The following is a 16,688-nucleotide window of genomic DNA, read 5'->3' as shown; positions in this document are numbered from 1 at the left end:
CTGACAAAATAACGTACTGATTTATTAAAAACTCAGGAAAAATATGGAGAAAATTCCCAACCTTAACAAAATCATTAAAGCAACTAGAAAACACCCTGGGGTGGGAGGGTGTCAAATCTTATAAGCTAGAATTCTACATAACAGAAACAATCACCTACAATTATTTTAATATCACAACCATTTACTGTGGTAAAAACATGTTGTTTAAAGGTGAATCACAATATTTACATTTTTCTCCTCAAAAACCTGCCTAACCAAAATAATTAAATAATTATTAGTTAACCCATCATCGAAGAATTTGTCCAATTCCTAGCATTTCTCATTTTCTCTATGTAAGTTCAAATTTGTATGCATTAATAGTTTGACTAAAGAGCCCTGTGTTGTACACAGAGCCAGAACAAAGCTACTAATTTCTAAAGCATTTTAATCTATTACTTATTCCTGAAAAGATTAGAAGAAATAGCATGGTAAAGTAAGGCAGAAGCTCTAATTCAGTTCAATCTGCTCATACAAACTAGATCTCACTCATTAATAAGTGCTTAATTGCTTCTCCCTAAATTCACTCTAGTGGAGGAACAGAATAAACTTCCACTACACAGCTATTTGGTATATAGCCTCCATTTATAAAGTTTGATGGGTAATCATTAATGTGAGAAATATTAAGCTATTAACATTGACAAAAATATGGTTAGAAAAATTAACTCTCTAAAAATCAGTAGAAGCTGTAATGACTCATTTTAAACCAAGAAAAGAAAAATTTTATAATGGTGTTAACAGATGTATTTTTGTAGCAAAAACATAAACAGAAAATTAGTATCTTACAACATCCTACAGCAACTGGACATAACATTTTTGTAAAGCCTTGGGTGGGCCTTTATGCTAACTCTTTCCCTTTTCTTCTAAAGTCAAGTGATGTTACTTCTAAAAATAAAAGAAACTCTCTGTAAAAGAATGATTTCTTCTCAAGATCTCAAGGTGTAAAACCAGCATGAATATAAAACAAAAAAAAGGTTAATTACAGAAACATTTAAAGAAGTGTTAGTACAGTAAGTTAGCAACTGAATATATAGAAACACAAAAATCAAAAAAAACACTCTTTTACGGTACAAAGTATAAAAATACATATTCTTCAATATCAAATATTTTGACTTCTAAAATCATCTTTAAAAGATTCAAACTCAAATTACTATTAGGTTGCCTAACCAGCCACAAAGCAGACCCTAAAATGGCAACTGTGCTATGGATCTTTAAAGCTTTAATGAAAATCAAGATACTCAAGTCCACCTTTCCATTTAAAATTTTCACAATTGGGATAGTTTCAACAGAACTGATGCTAATACCTTAGCTTTGGCAAGAGACACATTCTCATGGTTGTTACTCTTTATGAGAAAAAATCTTGCATCCTGTAGGACATATTTGAGTTTACTGGTTTGATCTGAAAAAAAAAATCCAAACTGATTAGCCAGAGGCCATTATCACAGAGGTGTAAGCTGTACTGAAATTAGCCCTCCACAACCCAGCTAAACTTTTAAAATTCATCACCCATTCGACCTGGAAAGCTAAGCCACAACACGTAATAGAGCAAAGCTAAGAAAAAGCACCAGCATTCTGCAAGAAGTTAAACCTAATCTAGTGATGTTCCGATATATCAGATTCATATTTAAATATGAAAATAGTTTACCAGATTATTTCATAATTTCTTTTACCAGATTATTCACTTAAATAGATTATGCTATTAAAAATATATATACCATCCACTGTGTCCAAAACTATAAAATATCCTGAGATGTTTGCTATTGTTCTAAAAGATATGCAGTAAAGAAGTAAATGTGGAGCTGTCCCTTTTAAGACTACATTATTCATTTTTTTCTTTAATATATCAGAACATTACTACATTAAAACCAACCATTAATGGAGAACTAATAAGGCAAAATAATGACTTTATGCAGCATGCAATGAAAACAATTTCAAATTTAAATGATACCTTTTCGGACAGCACGAACGGAAGATGATAATTTCTCATGCTTCTTTTCTGAACCTGTATTTAGCCAAAGTACATTTGTTCAGATTGAGCTTTAATAGAGATAAGACAAAATTTCTACAGTCTTGGCACATAAAGTTCTCATTCAAGACAAATTATTCTTCCTGGCGCACCCACACACACAAAAAAAATACTTCTCAATGTGTACGAGTGTTTCGTTTTTTGGGTTGTTTGGATTTTTTTAAAATATGTATATTTGAACAGTTTCCCACTCAGAAAACTAGTCACTGAATCATCATCTTCCAAGGAAAAAAAAGTGAAATTCCACTTAAGCAGTAACAGAACAGGATTAAAATAATAAGAAAAAGCTTAGTTTCCTCCAGAATTATTACACTGAACATGCCAAAAATCAATACTAATGAACATCAACAAGTTCACACTAAACTACAGCCTCCACACTTTCTACAGCAAATTACATCAGAATCAGTCAGATACGATCACAAATAAAAGTAAAATGAGGATACCTGCATAGGACTCTGATGCAGAGCTTCCACTTCTATCAAAAACAATTGGAGAGATTCCTCTAGCTCTCTTCCTTTCCTTCTTTTTCTCATCTAAAAAGAATTCAAACAAGATTTTTAAAAACATTACAATATAGGTACAGGTACTCGAACAAGAATATATCACGTGCCCGGTTTTTGCACAATCCCTAAGTGCTAGTCATTGCTAATCTCTCCCCTGATCCCTCAATTTCCTCAAAAGGTGTTCCATTTCAAAGACACTGTTCAAAAAAACAGAAACATGTTGCTTCTCCCACCAACTTCAATCAAATTAAAAACACATGGCCATAACTGAGAACCACTTATCCTATACATAAAGGTAGTCTTGAATAAAGTTTTCCAAGAGGGAGAAAAATCTGCAAAGCAAACACAACTTTTATTTCAGTCAAAAATACTGTTTCTTTCTATGTATGAGGTACCACTGTTCTAAGTCCTCTCTCTAAAAAGTATACTATCATTCTTAATTACTATCATTCTTCATTACAGTTCCAACTCTGATTTTTAGATGTCTTGACAAACCCCAGAACCCAAAGCTTTTCAACTGTAAAAAAAATAATAATAATACCCTATAGTAAGTTAGTGATTCCTTTTCTGGTTGCCACTGCTTGCTTTTGTGTCTTCAATTTCATTTTTCATGACCATTTCCCTCTTGGATTACTATTGTTCTTTTCAAATTCAATTTAAAATTTATTCCTAAAATGTTACCAATAGCTTATGTATTTCTACTAAAAAAATCTTTGGTGGACAGAAGAGGTTTGCATTACCGGTTATTTAAGAATAATTTCAAGCTTAATTTGGAACTTTGTAAGCATACAAACAAACACCTAAAATGGAATTAGGCTCTCCTGTCTCTGTTTATTGGTATTTTAATTATACCATTGTAAATTCTTTTACTTTTCAACTAGAAGAAGGAATAAATATGAAAAGAAAATGCACACATTTATTTTTATCAATATAGCAGAAAAGCTGAAAAAATGATCCTGCATACAATTTTCTATTATAGGACTATAAACAGCTACCAATTTAAAAAGATTTAGCTAAATTATCTCCCTAATCCTAACAAGCTCATGAAATACTTAGACACATTAATCTCATTTATAGAAAAGAGGAGTGGTTTAGGCAACTTGGCCAGGGTCCCACAGTTCCTGGATGGCAGAACCTAGTTTCAAATGCAAGTCGTGAAAGTACAAGCCCTGAGCTCTCTTCTTATTAAGCAAACAGAAAAGATATTTTATTATTATTCCTAAATGGGGAGTCCAGGTCTAACTAGTTTGAAGATGGAAAATTCCAAGGACATTCTACGTTCCCTTTCTTTTAGTTTAAGCATCTTTCCCTTTATTATATACTGCTGTCTCTCCAAATAGACATAACAAGCAGCTTGTAAGTGATGCTGATCTTCCTAACACAGAATTGAAAGAGAAGAGCAGGGAAGCATATATCGGCACAATTACAAAGCCAAGCCCATTTAAAGCTAGCAACCATGATATCTCAAATAACCAGCTACGTATTTATTCCCAGGCTCATTTGCTTTGAATAATACCTGAACTTTCGAAGTTTTTTTAAGATTTTATTTATTTACTTAAGAGAGCAAGAGGGAGAGAGATCACAGAGGGAGAGAAAGAAACAGACTCCCTGCTAAGCAAGGAGCCCAACAGGGGGCTCAATCCCAGGACCCCAGATCATTACTTGAGCCGAAGGTAGACGCATGACCAACTGAGCCACCAGGTACCTCTGAACTTTCAAAAGCTTTAAGAACCCTTTTCCTCAGGGTGAACTATAAAAGACTTCAAGTGAATAGATTGAAGCCTTTTAGTATAAAATGACTGAAAAACCTCACCCAAAGAAATGAGAAACAGGAGGTTGTGTCAAGTCCTAAATCTCTTTCTCATACATGTGTTTTGTTCCCTGACTACACATTCCTATATTAGTGCCTAGCACTGAGCAGAAACCCAATTCAATCAATGAATATGACATTTACAAAGATTAAAAGTAAAACCCTGTTAAATTTTTTATTTAAAAATTCTAGCATGTTTATCATCTTTTCTCTTTCAACATGGAGGAATCAAAGCATTATGAATTGATCACTAATAATACACCTTTTGTTGATAATTAAAAACAGTATTTTATAGTTTAAAGTACTAAAAGGATCTCTCGCTAACATGATACAGAAAAAAAAAGAAGCCAAGTTAAGATCCTGCCCAACTTTTTTTTTTTTTAAGAGAAAACTTCCTCAACTTTTAAAATAAATACCACTAGAAATCTCCAAGGATTTTTCATGTTTTTTTAATAAATAACTCCCACTGCTCTTAAGTTTATGATCTCCTCTCCCAACTATTATTCTCAGGTCAAAAGAACAATGAGAGTCATCTAACACATAAACTTTTAGTGACCACCAAAGTGTGCCATTTTTATAAATAAGTTACTAAAAATTCTGAGAAAAAAAATAAGGTAAAATAAACTAGAAGCAAGAAAATTCATAACACAGAAACTAAACCATGATCCCTTGTGTTTAAAAACTGACATCTCCTGGGGCGACTGGGTGACTCAGTGGGTTAAGCATCCAACTCTTGATTTCGGCTCAGGTCGTGATCTCACGGTCATGAGATCTAGCCCTGCATCAGGCTCCACACTCAAGCAGGGAGTCTGCGGTAGATTCTCCCTCTACCCCCCCCACCCCTGCACGTGCTTGCGCTCTCAAAATAAACAAATCTTAAAAAAATATATATAGAGAGAGAGACATCTATTAAGGAGTTCCAAATGCACCATTTTTCTTTCACACATTTTTATGAAAAACTACTCCATGATTAAAAATAATAACTTCTTGCACACTAAACACAGTCTCTAAAACATGTTCCACATAAGGGATCTTCCAAGGAAAATCCAGTTTCCTTTAATAAGCAAATAAGAATTCCAGATATCTCTTTTAAAACAATAAATTCTTCAATAAACAGTTCTGATATCCAGGTTCATGAAACTACTGGCTGCCATTTAATCTGAAACGTCTTATCCACAAAAATATGAAGTATTATCAAGTACCTTGCTACAGTATCAGCATCATTTAGGAGCTTGTTAAAAATGCAGATTATTTTAAGTCCTATCCATTTAAATTAGTCCCCCTTGTTTGACTTAAATAAGACAAATAAGAAATATTGTTTCTAACATAGATAGCAAAAAGAAGATTCCTATAATAAACTATCCCCTATCCCATGGATGTTTCACACATTCATCCAGTAAGTGAACATTCATTCATATTGTCAATGCACTTTTTATTCTCTATCCATTACTATAAATTATAAAAGATATATAATCCCATCAGTTTGCAAAAAGTATGATGGGAAAGTACAATTAAAGATTCCACAAAGTTTGGGACACCAGGCTAGCTCAGTTGGTTAAGTCTCTGCCTTCAGATCACGTCATGATCCCAGGGTCCTGGTTTTGAGCCCCCCTGCTCAGGGGGAGTCTGCTTCTCCCCTCTCCCTCTGTCCCCACCCCCTGCTTGTGCTCTCTCTTGATTATTCTCTCTCAAATAAAATCTTAAAAAAAAAAAAAGATTCCACAAAGTTTTATATCAAACTCAACTTACTCATCTACTCAGTTTCTCTTTAACCCCCTTTAAAAGCCTCTCTAAACTCCCAAACCTAGAACTCCAGTGTGCAAAAGGTTGAAAGCACTTCAGTTACCAATCTCCAAAAAATAGAAAATAGCTGGCCATTTGCTCTGTCACTTATACAATTTTGAGAATATGATTTACTAACAATGTACTATAAAAATAAAATTTTATAATAATAAAGTTGTAATGATCCTATATAACAAAACAATAGAATTTTTCTTACTATTCCAAAGTTTAGTTGTTAAGAATACATAGCAGATCTGGCTGCATCCAGACATAAGACAGCCATGACAGTATGCATAACCATCATAAAATGGCAATGGATCTTTTAAGTACCCTGATCTCTCCTTGTTGTACACTCTGAATTTCCCTCAAAAGAGGGTTCCCCCCTCCTTAGCCTAGTGACTGGAACTACCTACCATTCCTATATTTACATCTCGTAGATCAGATAGGGATAAAGTGGTAGGACATGTAGTATTGAAGGAATAACCCAAGACAGCTTTTATAACTTATCTCCCCACAAGAATCTTAAACTCTTATTTTCTACCTCTTGTACTTTTTACACCCAGCCTTTTTACACCCAGATCCTGCCCAAGTCAGTCAACCCAAAAGTACAGAACTGGAAAAACAGTGTGCACTCCCAAGAGAAAAAGTCAAGATTTCTCTTACCATATGATAGAAATCTACAGTCTACAGGCATTTAAAATAGAAATACGGTAATACCTAGTAGACAGGTTCTATACCAATATACTTTAAGTACATCAGACATCGGTATTTAAATAAGCTGTTGACTAGTATGAAAATCTAAGAATTTATAACATTAAAACCTGAAATACATTGCCATATAGAGAAATGATCAGACTCGTATTCATTTAGAATACAATCAATCTGAACCTGGGAAACACACTTCCTAAGATACATAAATCTCATTCAAATGTATTTATATTACTCAAAAGAATATAATTATGAAAAAAAATCCCAAGACAATCTTATTAACATCCCACATCTAAAAATATTTTATAATTCAATTTAAGCATGTTCAGAAATAAAATCAGGCCTTTTTTTTTTTTTAAAGACAAACTTATATAAATACAAACAGTAGTACCTGATCCATCTGTGCCTGAACCAGATCTGACAGATCCATCTGTGAAAGAAACGGATTCAGAATCAGAGTCGCTAGCTTCACTTCGAGTATCATAATCATTTCCCTCTTCCTTCTGGTCTCTCTCATCCTGTTCATATTCCTCTTCTTCCTCCTCTTCTTCCTCCTCCTCCTCCTCCTCCTCTTCCTCTTCCTCCTCCTCTTCTTCTCCATCTTCATCCACTTCTTCATCTTCCTCTGCATCTTCTTCTACCTCTTCATCTTCCTCCACATCCTCCACCCCTTCCTCCTCATTCTCAGTATTGTTGCCTTGCTCATCGGAAGAACCACTGCTGCCAGTCTCATGGTCAGAGCCATATTCTTCAGAGTTCACTTCTTCCTTAGAAGATTGGCTGGATCTGCTTGCACGTCTATCCACTTCAAGCCCAATTCTCTGATGTTTAAAGAAAAAGGGAATCAGCAGTCATATAACAGACAAGGTCAGAGTGAATAAATAGTTCTAAAGCCTCAAAAAGAACTGCTTTGTTTTACATCTGCAATAACATTTACTACCTCAGAACCATCTGGTGTAGGGGATTTGGTCCTCCTTTCAGGATCCCTTTTCCGGAGACAAGTTTTTTCAGGTTGACTCTTATAAGGTTCTCTAGAAGCACTGCTTGACAAACGAATCTTCCGATCAGCTTCCAGACGCTTGGTTCTTTCAGATCTTTGATATTCCTCATTTTTATACTCTGCAACTGACTTTCCTTTAGTACTAACTATTCTTTTGTTATTGCTAACAGATGAACTCAGTGGCTTAGAAATCAACTGTCTTGAATGAACAGAAGGCTTCTGGCGCTTAATGTCAGTAGATTCCATTCGGTCACTTTTTCTTTTTGATCCTTAAAAATACAATTTAAAGAAATATAAATGTTTTTTAGACATTCCATTTGTTTCACCAAAGATTAACAGATAATACGTATCAAAGAGGAAAAAAAGGCTCATTTCTTTAAAATGTCTTCTGAAATGTTAATCATAAACATAGCTTGCAAATACCAGAATAAATTCATGTATGAGACATTTCACACATCTGAAAAAAAAACAGATCACTTTTTTCATATAGAATTGGGTACCGCAGTTTGTTATGATTGTACTTTTGGTGTTAACAGACTCAAAGAATAAGAACAAAAACAAAGCCGCTTTCTTAATAAATTAAATCTCTATTTACACTTATTTTAATAAAAGTTTAAAAACATTACATACCCTTTTTCTCGTTTTTATCTTGTTCACTCTCTGGATTATACAGTTCATCATCCTGTTCTGGTACTTCAGTCAAAATATCATCTAGAACATTAAGTTCTCCATCTGAAAGCAAGAAAATTAAAAACAGGGAAAAATCATTATCACTAAGCACTTATCTTTGACTACTACATTGGGTCTACATAAATATAGGAAGATAACCCTCAAAGACCTTTTATTTCAGGATCAAGACACGAGATTAATTCTGTAAAACCATACAAAGTGAAAGCCATGTTACAGACTTCTGGTCTACAAAACCAGGAGTAGTATATACCCACCCCATAGGGTATGAAAGGATATACTGGAGTACCAAAAAAAAAAAAAAAAAAAAGGTAAGAATTTCTATATCTGTATCTCATCTTCTAATTTCTAATTTTTCTAACTGCTTTAAAATGTGCACAAAAAATTACAGAAATGCGTATGTGTAACATAAACACACACACACACGAAGGACTGTGTACTCCGCGTGATACCTACTACCAAGAAAAAATAATTTTACAGGGGAGAAACATGATTCCAACTTAACCACAGTGAGTCAAATCAATATCAAAGACCACTTGGCATGAGGCATAACAATTCTGTGATATTCCTATGCAAAACACAAACTCTGAACCTATATGTGAGAAAACATCAAATAAACCAAAATGAAGGGTCATGAACTACAAGCAGTAAGAAATTACTCCAGATTAAAGGAGAATAAAAAGACATAACTGAAAAAGGCACATAACTGGGAAGCTAGTGAAATTATAATAAGGTCTGTAGGTTATAGTAAATATCGCTGTTAATTTCCTGAATTTTGATAGTACTATCATTAAGTAAAAGTCCTAATTCTTAAGAAAGACATACTTAAGTATTTAGGGACAAAGACGTATCATGTCTGCAACTGACAAACGATTCAGGAAAAAAAGTGTGTCTGCATATGCATTATGTCCACAGAGAAATTTAGGAAGAATGAATTCAAGAACAACAATGTGGTAAAATGTTAACATTTGTGGAATGTGGTTGAAAGGCAAAAAAAAAAAAAGAAAGAAAAGAAAAAGAAAAAAATTGTACTATTCTTATAGCTATTCTGTCCAAAAAATATCAAAGTAACATTAAAAGTAGAAAAAAAAAAAGTACTTCTGTACTACACAATCAAAAATATTTCAGGCCGCTGGTATAAACTATGAAACATGTTAACTCATTCAGACAAGAGAACTGTTGGCTGTAATTGACATACTGAATGATTGCAAAAACCTGTAACAGTTTTCTCGCTGCATCCCTACCCCCGCTTATATCCAAAAGGACAAAATAAGTCCTAGAAATACATGCAATTATTCACTACTTTAAACTGATTTTTTCTTATATGGGTGTCTGGGTGTCTGGGTGTCTCAGTCAGTTAAGCATCTGCCTTTGGCTCAGGTCATGATCCCAGGGTCCTGGGACAGAGCCCCCTGTCAGGCTCCCTGCTCAGCAGGGAGTCTGCTTCTCCCCTCTCCCTTTGCCCCTGATCATGGTCTCTTGCTAACTCTCTCTCAAATAAATAAATAAAATATTTTTTAAAAATTAAAAAAAAAAAGATTTTTAAAAAATAATACACAAAGCTAATGATAAATGCTTTGAACACTAAGTATTCTCATACCAAAAATATCTTTCCAAATTTAAAGTGTGGTAAAGGGAAATACAAAGTCACGAACTTTGAGGAGACAGGACAATTTTATTTATGGTTCCAGCCAAAAAGCAAAGCCCATTCAAAATTATAGCAAGGGTTATTAATTAACCTGACCTGAGGTCTATAAACAGGATAAATGAGACTAAAATATCTCCAAATGGGGACAGAAATCAGTAACTGAAGAGAACTAAAATACTTAATGCAGGTATAAAAAAGATTACATAGGATACAGAAAAAGTAACATCTTAGGATTTGGGGTCAGACACAGTTGCTATTTAAGAACACATCTTCCTCAGCGTTTGGAGTTAGACAGTTTCTGCTTAAGAACATCTAGGAGCATCTGAGTGGCTCAGTCCTTTGAGAGTCCCACTTGGTTTCAGCTCAGGTCACGATCTCATGGATCACAGGACTGTGCCCTGTGCTGGGCTCTGAGCTGTGAGTGTGCTTAAGATTCTCTCCCTCTGCTTCTCTCACACAACGCATGCATGCACCCTATCTCTGTCTCAAATAAATAAATAAATCTTAAAAAAAAAAAAAAAAGGACACCAAAAATTACATATGCTGGAATGACATAACAATTGATTTCTTTAGGTGGTTAACAGTGTTATTTTACTGTTTTTCTAAAATGAATATATATACTATATGGATTGTTTTTCTTTTTACTTATAGCTCTCTAGTCAGTAAAAAGTGGAACCAACAGATCTTCACAGAATCAACTACAGTTCTGAATAAAAATAAATAAATAAACAAAAAAAACCCAAACAACAAAAACAAAAAAACCTACCACAACGAAATAGGCAATTAAGTAAACATAGTGCTACACAAATCTTTTCATGAAATCACTAGCTCTATATTAGAAATATCAACCCAAAAGCTTGAATATTTACATGAAATTATACACTTTATATGTGTTAAATCTAACACAGAATAAAGGATTTGTGAGGGTTAATTTAAATCTATCTAAATTTCATGCTTGTTTAAATCATGGTTTCCCTATTTAAAAAGGGAGGGGGTACTGTTTAGAAAAGCCTTAACAAATAATTGTATTAGCCAAACGCAGAGACTGGTTGCAGTTTTAATAAGCAGCTATAAATTTTTAAAACAATAAATATTAACCAATGCTAACTTTTTTTTAACATTTTGCCACTTTCACATACACCATATATATATATATATATATATATATGAAATACCTAAAGTATGTTTTATCTTCCATTACTTCACAGATAAACAGAAGCTCAAAAGTACAAGGTGACCAAATTCATGTGTCTAGAAACAGATGAGTACAAGCCTACAGTTCAGGTTTTCTAAATCTAGAGTTAATTAGATGGGGAACATTAGAAAAACATTTAAACAAAGTATAAGGAAACAACAAAAATATAAAATATTATTAAAAAGTCAGGTACACTAGATTAATTTCAAATTAATGCACCCGACAGCTCTGTATGACTGACATTATAGCATCTTGAAATTTAAGATCAAACAGTACACCCTCACTTGATGTTCTACACATTTTTATCCATATTATATTTCATGACGTCAATAACTTAACTATGGTTTTATCACAATAGTGGCAAACAAAGACCTACAGAACAAATTCAGCCTGTGGTTTATTTGATCAGCAAGATAAGAATGGCTTCTGCATCTTAAAGGCTGTGTTTAAAAAGGGAGAAGAGCGGGAGCAAAGAACAACATAAGACAAAACCCTATGTGGCCCACAAAGCCTAAAATATTATTTACTATCTGAACCTTTAAAAAAAGTTTGTCAACCCCTAAAATAAATGACATTTTAAATTACTTTTCTCCATTACTGAAACCCCTTATATATTTACTGTAATATACAGAAGATCTGGATTTGGAAGAAAATCCAGGTTATCGTTTAAGAGCTAGGTTATATTCAGGAAGGTCCCAGTCTGCGATCCAGTTTCTTCACTTCTGGTTAAGTGGCATTTAGAATAAAAAGATCAGTGTTTGGGGAAAGGAACAGGAGTGCAGTTATCTGAATCTCCTGATGAGTTTTTAACCTATAAGCCTTTCCCTATCACTATCAAATTCTAATAAACCCTGTCTGCCACAAACCTTGTGTTAATGACTAGGGTTCATGATATACAAAATCTTATCCAGAACACAAAAATCCTTTTTTTTTTTTTTCAGAATAAATACATACATGTTCTAATTATCTATTGCTATAAAACATGCCATCTCAAAACTTAGTGGCTAAAACAGTATCATGATTTATTATTATTGTTTATGGTTCTGGGGCTCAAATAAGGTCTCTCATGTGGCTCCAGTCAGATGGTGGGTAGGGCTAGAATCACCTGAAGGTTGTTCATTCACATATCTGGCTGGCACCTACACTGGGAAGATTCAAAACAGCTGAGACTTCCAGGGCATTTCTTTCTGTGGTCACTCTCTACCGTGGCAGCTTCAGGGTAGGCAGACTTTTTACATGCTGGCTTAGGGCTCTAAAATATGTACATCCCAAAAAAGAAAAGGCCAGGCAGCAGCTCAGTTCAGTATTTTATTCAGAGGCAATCACAAAAGTCTACTCAGGTTCAAACAGAGGAGATGTAGACTCTACCTAATTGATGGAAGAAGTGTCAAATACTTAGTAGTGTTTTCAAAGCTATTACCATCTATTTAGTTTTGTTTAAATTTAAGAATTTTATTTTTTTAAAGATTTTATTTATTTGAGAGAGCAAGAGCGAGACGAGAGCAAGAGAGCGAGCGCACAAGTGGGGTGAGGGGCAGAGGGAGAAGTAGACTCCCCAGCGAGCAGGGAGCCTGAAAGGGGCTCGATCCCAGAACTCTGGGATCATGACCTGAGCCGAAGGCAGACACTTAACCGACTGAGTCACCCAGGTGTCCCATAAACTTAAGGGTTTTAATTACAAATGTTAAGGTGTATTTTTAAAAACTAAAATATGGTTTTAAAATGTGAGAGTTTACAGACTGGGTTATAAACCTAACTTATGCTGCTTTCTCTGACCACTTCTTTCATTGGCTAGAAAAAGTGTACTTTGTACATATTTCAATTCATTTTTTCAACCCAGAATGAATTATAAAGAAAGTAGATATTAATATTCTCAGACGCTACTGCTGCTGAAGACTAATCATCACTGGCATACCCCTTTTGGGAAAAAAAATAATTCTAAGAAATAAAATAACACCCACTAGTTCTCTAGAGTGACCTTCTTTAAAGTACCTTAATAACTTTAATTTTTATTTTCTTAAATAAACTTAATTTTTAATAGAGCTTTAAATCACTCTTTGTCCTAAAAATAAACACTGTATATTATTCATTTATTATTATTCTGTATATTTTATATATTCAATTCTTTCATAGTAGCTTGACAGCAGCACCCCGACCTAAGAATATTAACAGTAAAACAAAGGTTAGCAAATTACAGATTAAGAAGAATTCTATGAACATACAACTCATGTACTACAAAAATAACTCTAGCATACTACTTCTATGAGATAAAGCACTTCACGTAGTTTTTTGATAAGTCTATATAAAGAATATAGTACTGGGGTGCCTGGGTGGCTCAGTCGGTTGGTTAAGTGTCTGCGGTTGGCTCAGGTCATCATCCCAGGGTCCTGAGATCAAGTCCTATATCAGGCTCCCTGCTCAGCGGGGAGTCTGCTTCTGCTTCTCCCTCTCCCTCTGCCCTCTGCCCCCTGCTCGTGATCTTTCTCTCACGCTCTCTCTCAAATAAATAAAATAAAATAAAAAATACTGTATTTTTTGAAAATTATTTTAAAAACTCAAACTGTTTAAGATGCCACAACAAAATGAATTTTGTCACAATGAATTAGCTCAAACGAAACACAAAATTATTCATTAAACAGTATTTCTACTTACAGCTAAAATTCAAATTAATCCAAAAGTTATACTCTAACAATTTATAGTATGAATCTAGCTCTCGGGCACTGTTGTGAAAACTCCATGGATTCAATACAAAAATGCACACCTTGCATTTTTTAAAAGGACTATTAGGTCATTAAGGAACCAAATTCTCACCTGAAAGCAACCAGTGGGAGCAGTCCTGGTACACAGAAGGTAATACATGTCACGGTTTTGCAAGAGACAATCTGGGTTTATGCCTGATAAACGTGTATTTACAAATACTGCCTGCACACAGACCATGCTTGCTCTTTTACTTTTTTTTAACTTAATACCTACCATTAACTATTAAACAAGTACTTTATCTGCCTGACCCTAGTATGCATGTAAGCTGTAACTCCTGAATAACAATATTAAATAACTGCAAATAAGTTTAGTATGCATGGTACTTTGTGCAAGAGTAGAAATGGTAAGGAGGACAATCCTACACAACTCTAGGGAATTAACTGCCTTAACAAAATTCAAGCACCATGTTGTCCAATCTTCCAAAGTTTCAAGAGGACTCCCAAACTCAGATTTTCATTTGGAACTGACTAGCTTCTTAAACACTGCCTCAAAAACAAAACAAAAATGCAGGTTGTTGCTAGCTTGACTCCTCTGTGGAAGTGCAATCTGTGAAATATTTTTTGTTCACGATCCACAATGTACGTGGACTTCATTATCATCACTGATGTAAGCTAGCACAATCTTATTTATCATCACAAACTATTAGCAAACTGAGTTTTGAAATAAAGGAACAGATCCGGGGTACAGGAGGCAAAAACAAGAATTACTGTCTTTAGAGCCTGTTCAAAAACTGTCAAGATGTTAGGAGTAACAAGACTTGTTTTTTATTGTTCTACTGGAGGATTTTTTTTTTGTTTTAGATAATCATGGGAAACTGGAAATCTAACTAGCTTTCAAAGTACTTGAACCATCAGGTTAGGTATATAACAAGAATTACAGAATGAAGCCCACAGAATTGAAGTGACTTCACTAAAATCTCACAACTATGAATCCAATTTTAGTGCTCTTTGCACTGTACCAGAATTATGCTTTAATCTTGAAATTCCTGGCCCAGGAAGGCCACAAACCTTAACTCCCAGGATATCAGTATAGAAAATTAACCTTTATCTGAGACACACTCCATTGTTTAGGACCCCAAAGCTTCTGGGTCAAGAGATACAAAGTATTTACTTGAAGGTCCAGCAACAAACTAAGACCTAGAATATTTAAACAAAGAAAACCGGGCAGGTAAATATACTACACGTTGTTTTACAAAACAGAACACCAAAGTACATTATATCTTTTATTTTAATTCATTTAATATAGTTTTAATGGATTTTGACAAGAACCAAGAATTCTGGAACCTCCCCTTCTGTTACATTTTACATTAGACCAGTCTCAGTTACTGTTTTGTCATTCAAAAGTGTCATTCCCCTAAATGAAGTGTAGAGACTTGCATTTCCCATCCCACACAAATTTGAGGCTCTCCAATAAGCATACAATTTGAAGTCTAAGGAGAACATTTAATTCTTTATCCTATTTCTATTATGGGTAAAACAAATCGACTGGATTATCAAATATATACTCTATGCTTTCTAAAGCCCTCATTAAAATGGACCAAGAAAGTTAACATTTTTCTAAGGACTTACTATAGTGAGGGCTATACTATGTACATATAATACATGTATGTATATGTAACTGCGTGTACATATTTATATGTACTTGCCTATATGTGTGTGTACACATACAATTTAAACTGAGAAAACTTTTAGCTTTGAACAGCAAAAGCAAATGTCTCATAGTTAGTTACCAATGAAGTCCAACCTTGGAAGTCTTTTATTCAAGGCACTGAGTCATGATTAACTGTTCACCAAGAAGCTGGTGAACAAGAGACACACACTCCTGGCCCTGATGGAGCTTTCAGTCTGGTAATGTAGAAAACATGGTACTTATGAAAGTGGTAATTCATTACCCTCATTTTGGATATATTAAACTTTCACACTTTTTCGGAGAGAACTTCATAAGAGCTTAAAATATAAAATGAATACAAAGTGTTTAAAATAGAAAAGATATGTATTCCTCATATAGAAAAACTAACATTAGTTAACACCACCAACATTCCAGTATCTTTTAAATCCACTTTTTGGACATATAATCACAGGAATCAGAGGGAGTTGGCAATTTACATAGGTTCATAATGTTTCATATAACTAATAAGTACTCCACTTCCCACTTTTCCTTGTTGAAGTATGAAAAGGAAGAAGGAATTAGGTATTCTAATTCTGGCTATTATTCTAGATGAGTGACAACGATCAAGTAAGTGAGACACCCTGGACCTCAGTTTCCTTATTTGCAAAATGCATTATTCTACAAATCTTCTCATTACACCACAAGCAATTCCACTAGGTTTGTATTTGCTAGCTTTCCCCATAAGCTAGACACAATCTTTGATCTAAACTGTAAAAATAAACACTTATATCAGAGGTTTTAAAAAACTCAACTACGGAAATTAAGTTAATTTTTTAAAACTATACAAATGTGAGATCTTTCAAAAGTTGGACAACTTATCCTAAGTATTGCTAATAGGTGGCATTAGAAGTCCCTAAGAATAGTT

General features: G+C 34.1%; 1 protein-coding gene across 4 annotated transcripts in view; it reads right to left on the bottom strand.

Annotated features, from left to right (window-relative positions):
- YTHDC1 (YTH N6-methyladenosine RNA binding protein C1) overlaps nucleotides 1-16,688 on the bottom strand; it is a 35,526-nt gene that overhangs the window by 16,782 nt on the left and 2,056 nt on the right. For 2 of the 4 annotated variants that reach the window (XM_026508991.4, XM_026508992.4), the window contains exons 2-7: nucleotides 8,496-8,597; nucleotides 7,806-8,134; nucleotides 7,257-7,686; nucleotides 2,506-2,595; nucleotides 1,985-2,038; nucleotides 1,341-1,435 (exon numbers count right to left, since the gene is read on the bottom strand). In XM_026508991.4, coding sequence (XP_026364776.1) covers nucleotides 1,341-1,435; nucleotides 1,985-2,038; nucleotides 2,506-2,595; nucleotides 7,257-7,686; nucleotides 7,806-8,134; nucleotides 8,496-8,597 — 1,100 coding nt within the window. The remainder of the gene's footprint in view (nucleotides 1-1,340; nucleotides 1,436-1,984; nucleotides 2,039-2,505; nucleotides 2,596-7,256; nucleotides 7,687-7,805; nucleotides 8,135-8,495; nucleotides 8,598-16,688) is intronic. The other 2 variants (XM_026508993.4, XM_048212098.2) reach the window with 1 other exon arrangement.

The sequence above is a fragment of the Ursus arctos genome, unplaced genomic scaffold (genome assembly GCF_023065955.2).
Source record: "Ursus arctos isolate Adak ecotype North America unplaced genomic scaffold, UrsArc2.0 scaffold_9, whole genome shotgun sequence".
Lineage (NCBI taxonomy): Eukaryota > Metazoa > Chordata > Mammalia > Carnivora > Ursidae > Ursus > Ursus arctos.
The sequence above is the reverse complement of the archived record's forward strand: the minus strand, read 5'-3'. Positions and strand labels throughout refer to the sequence as shown.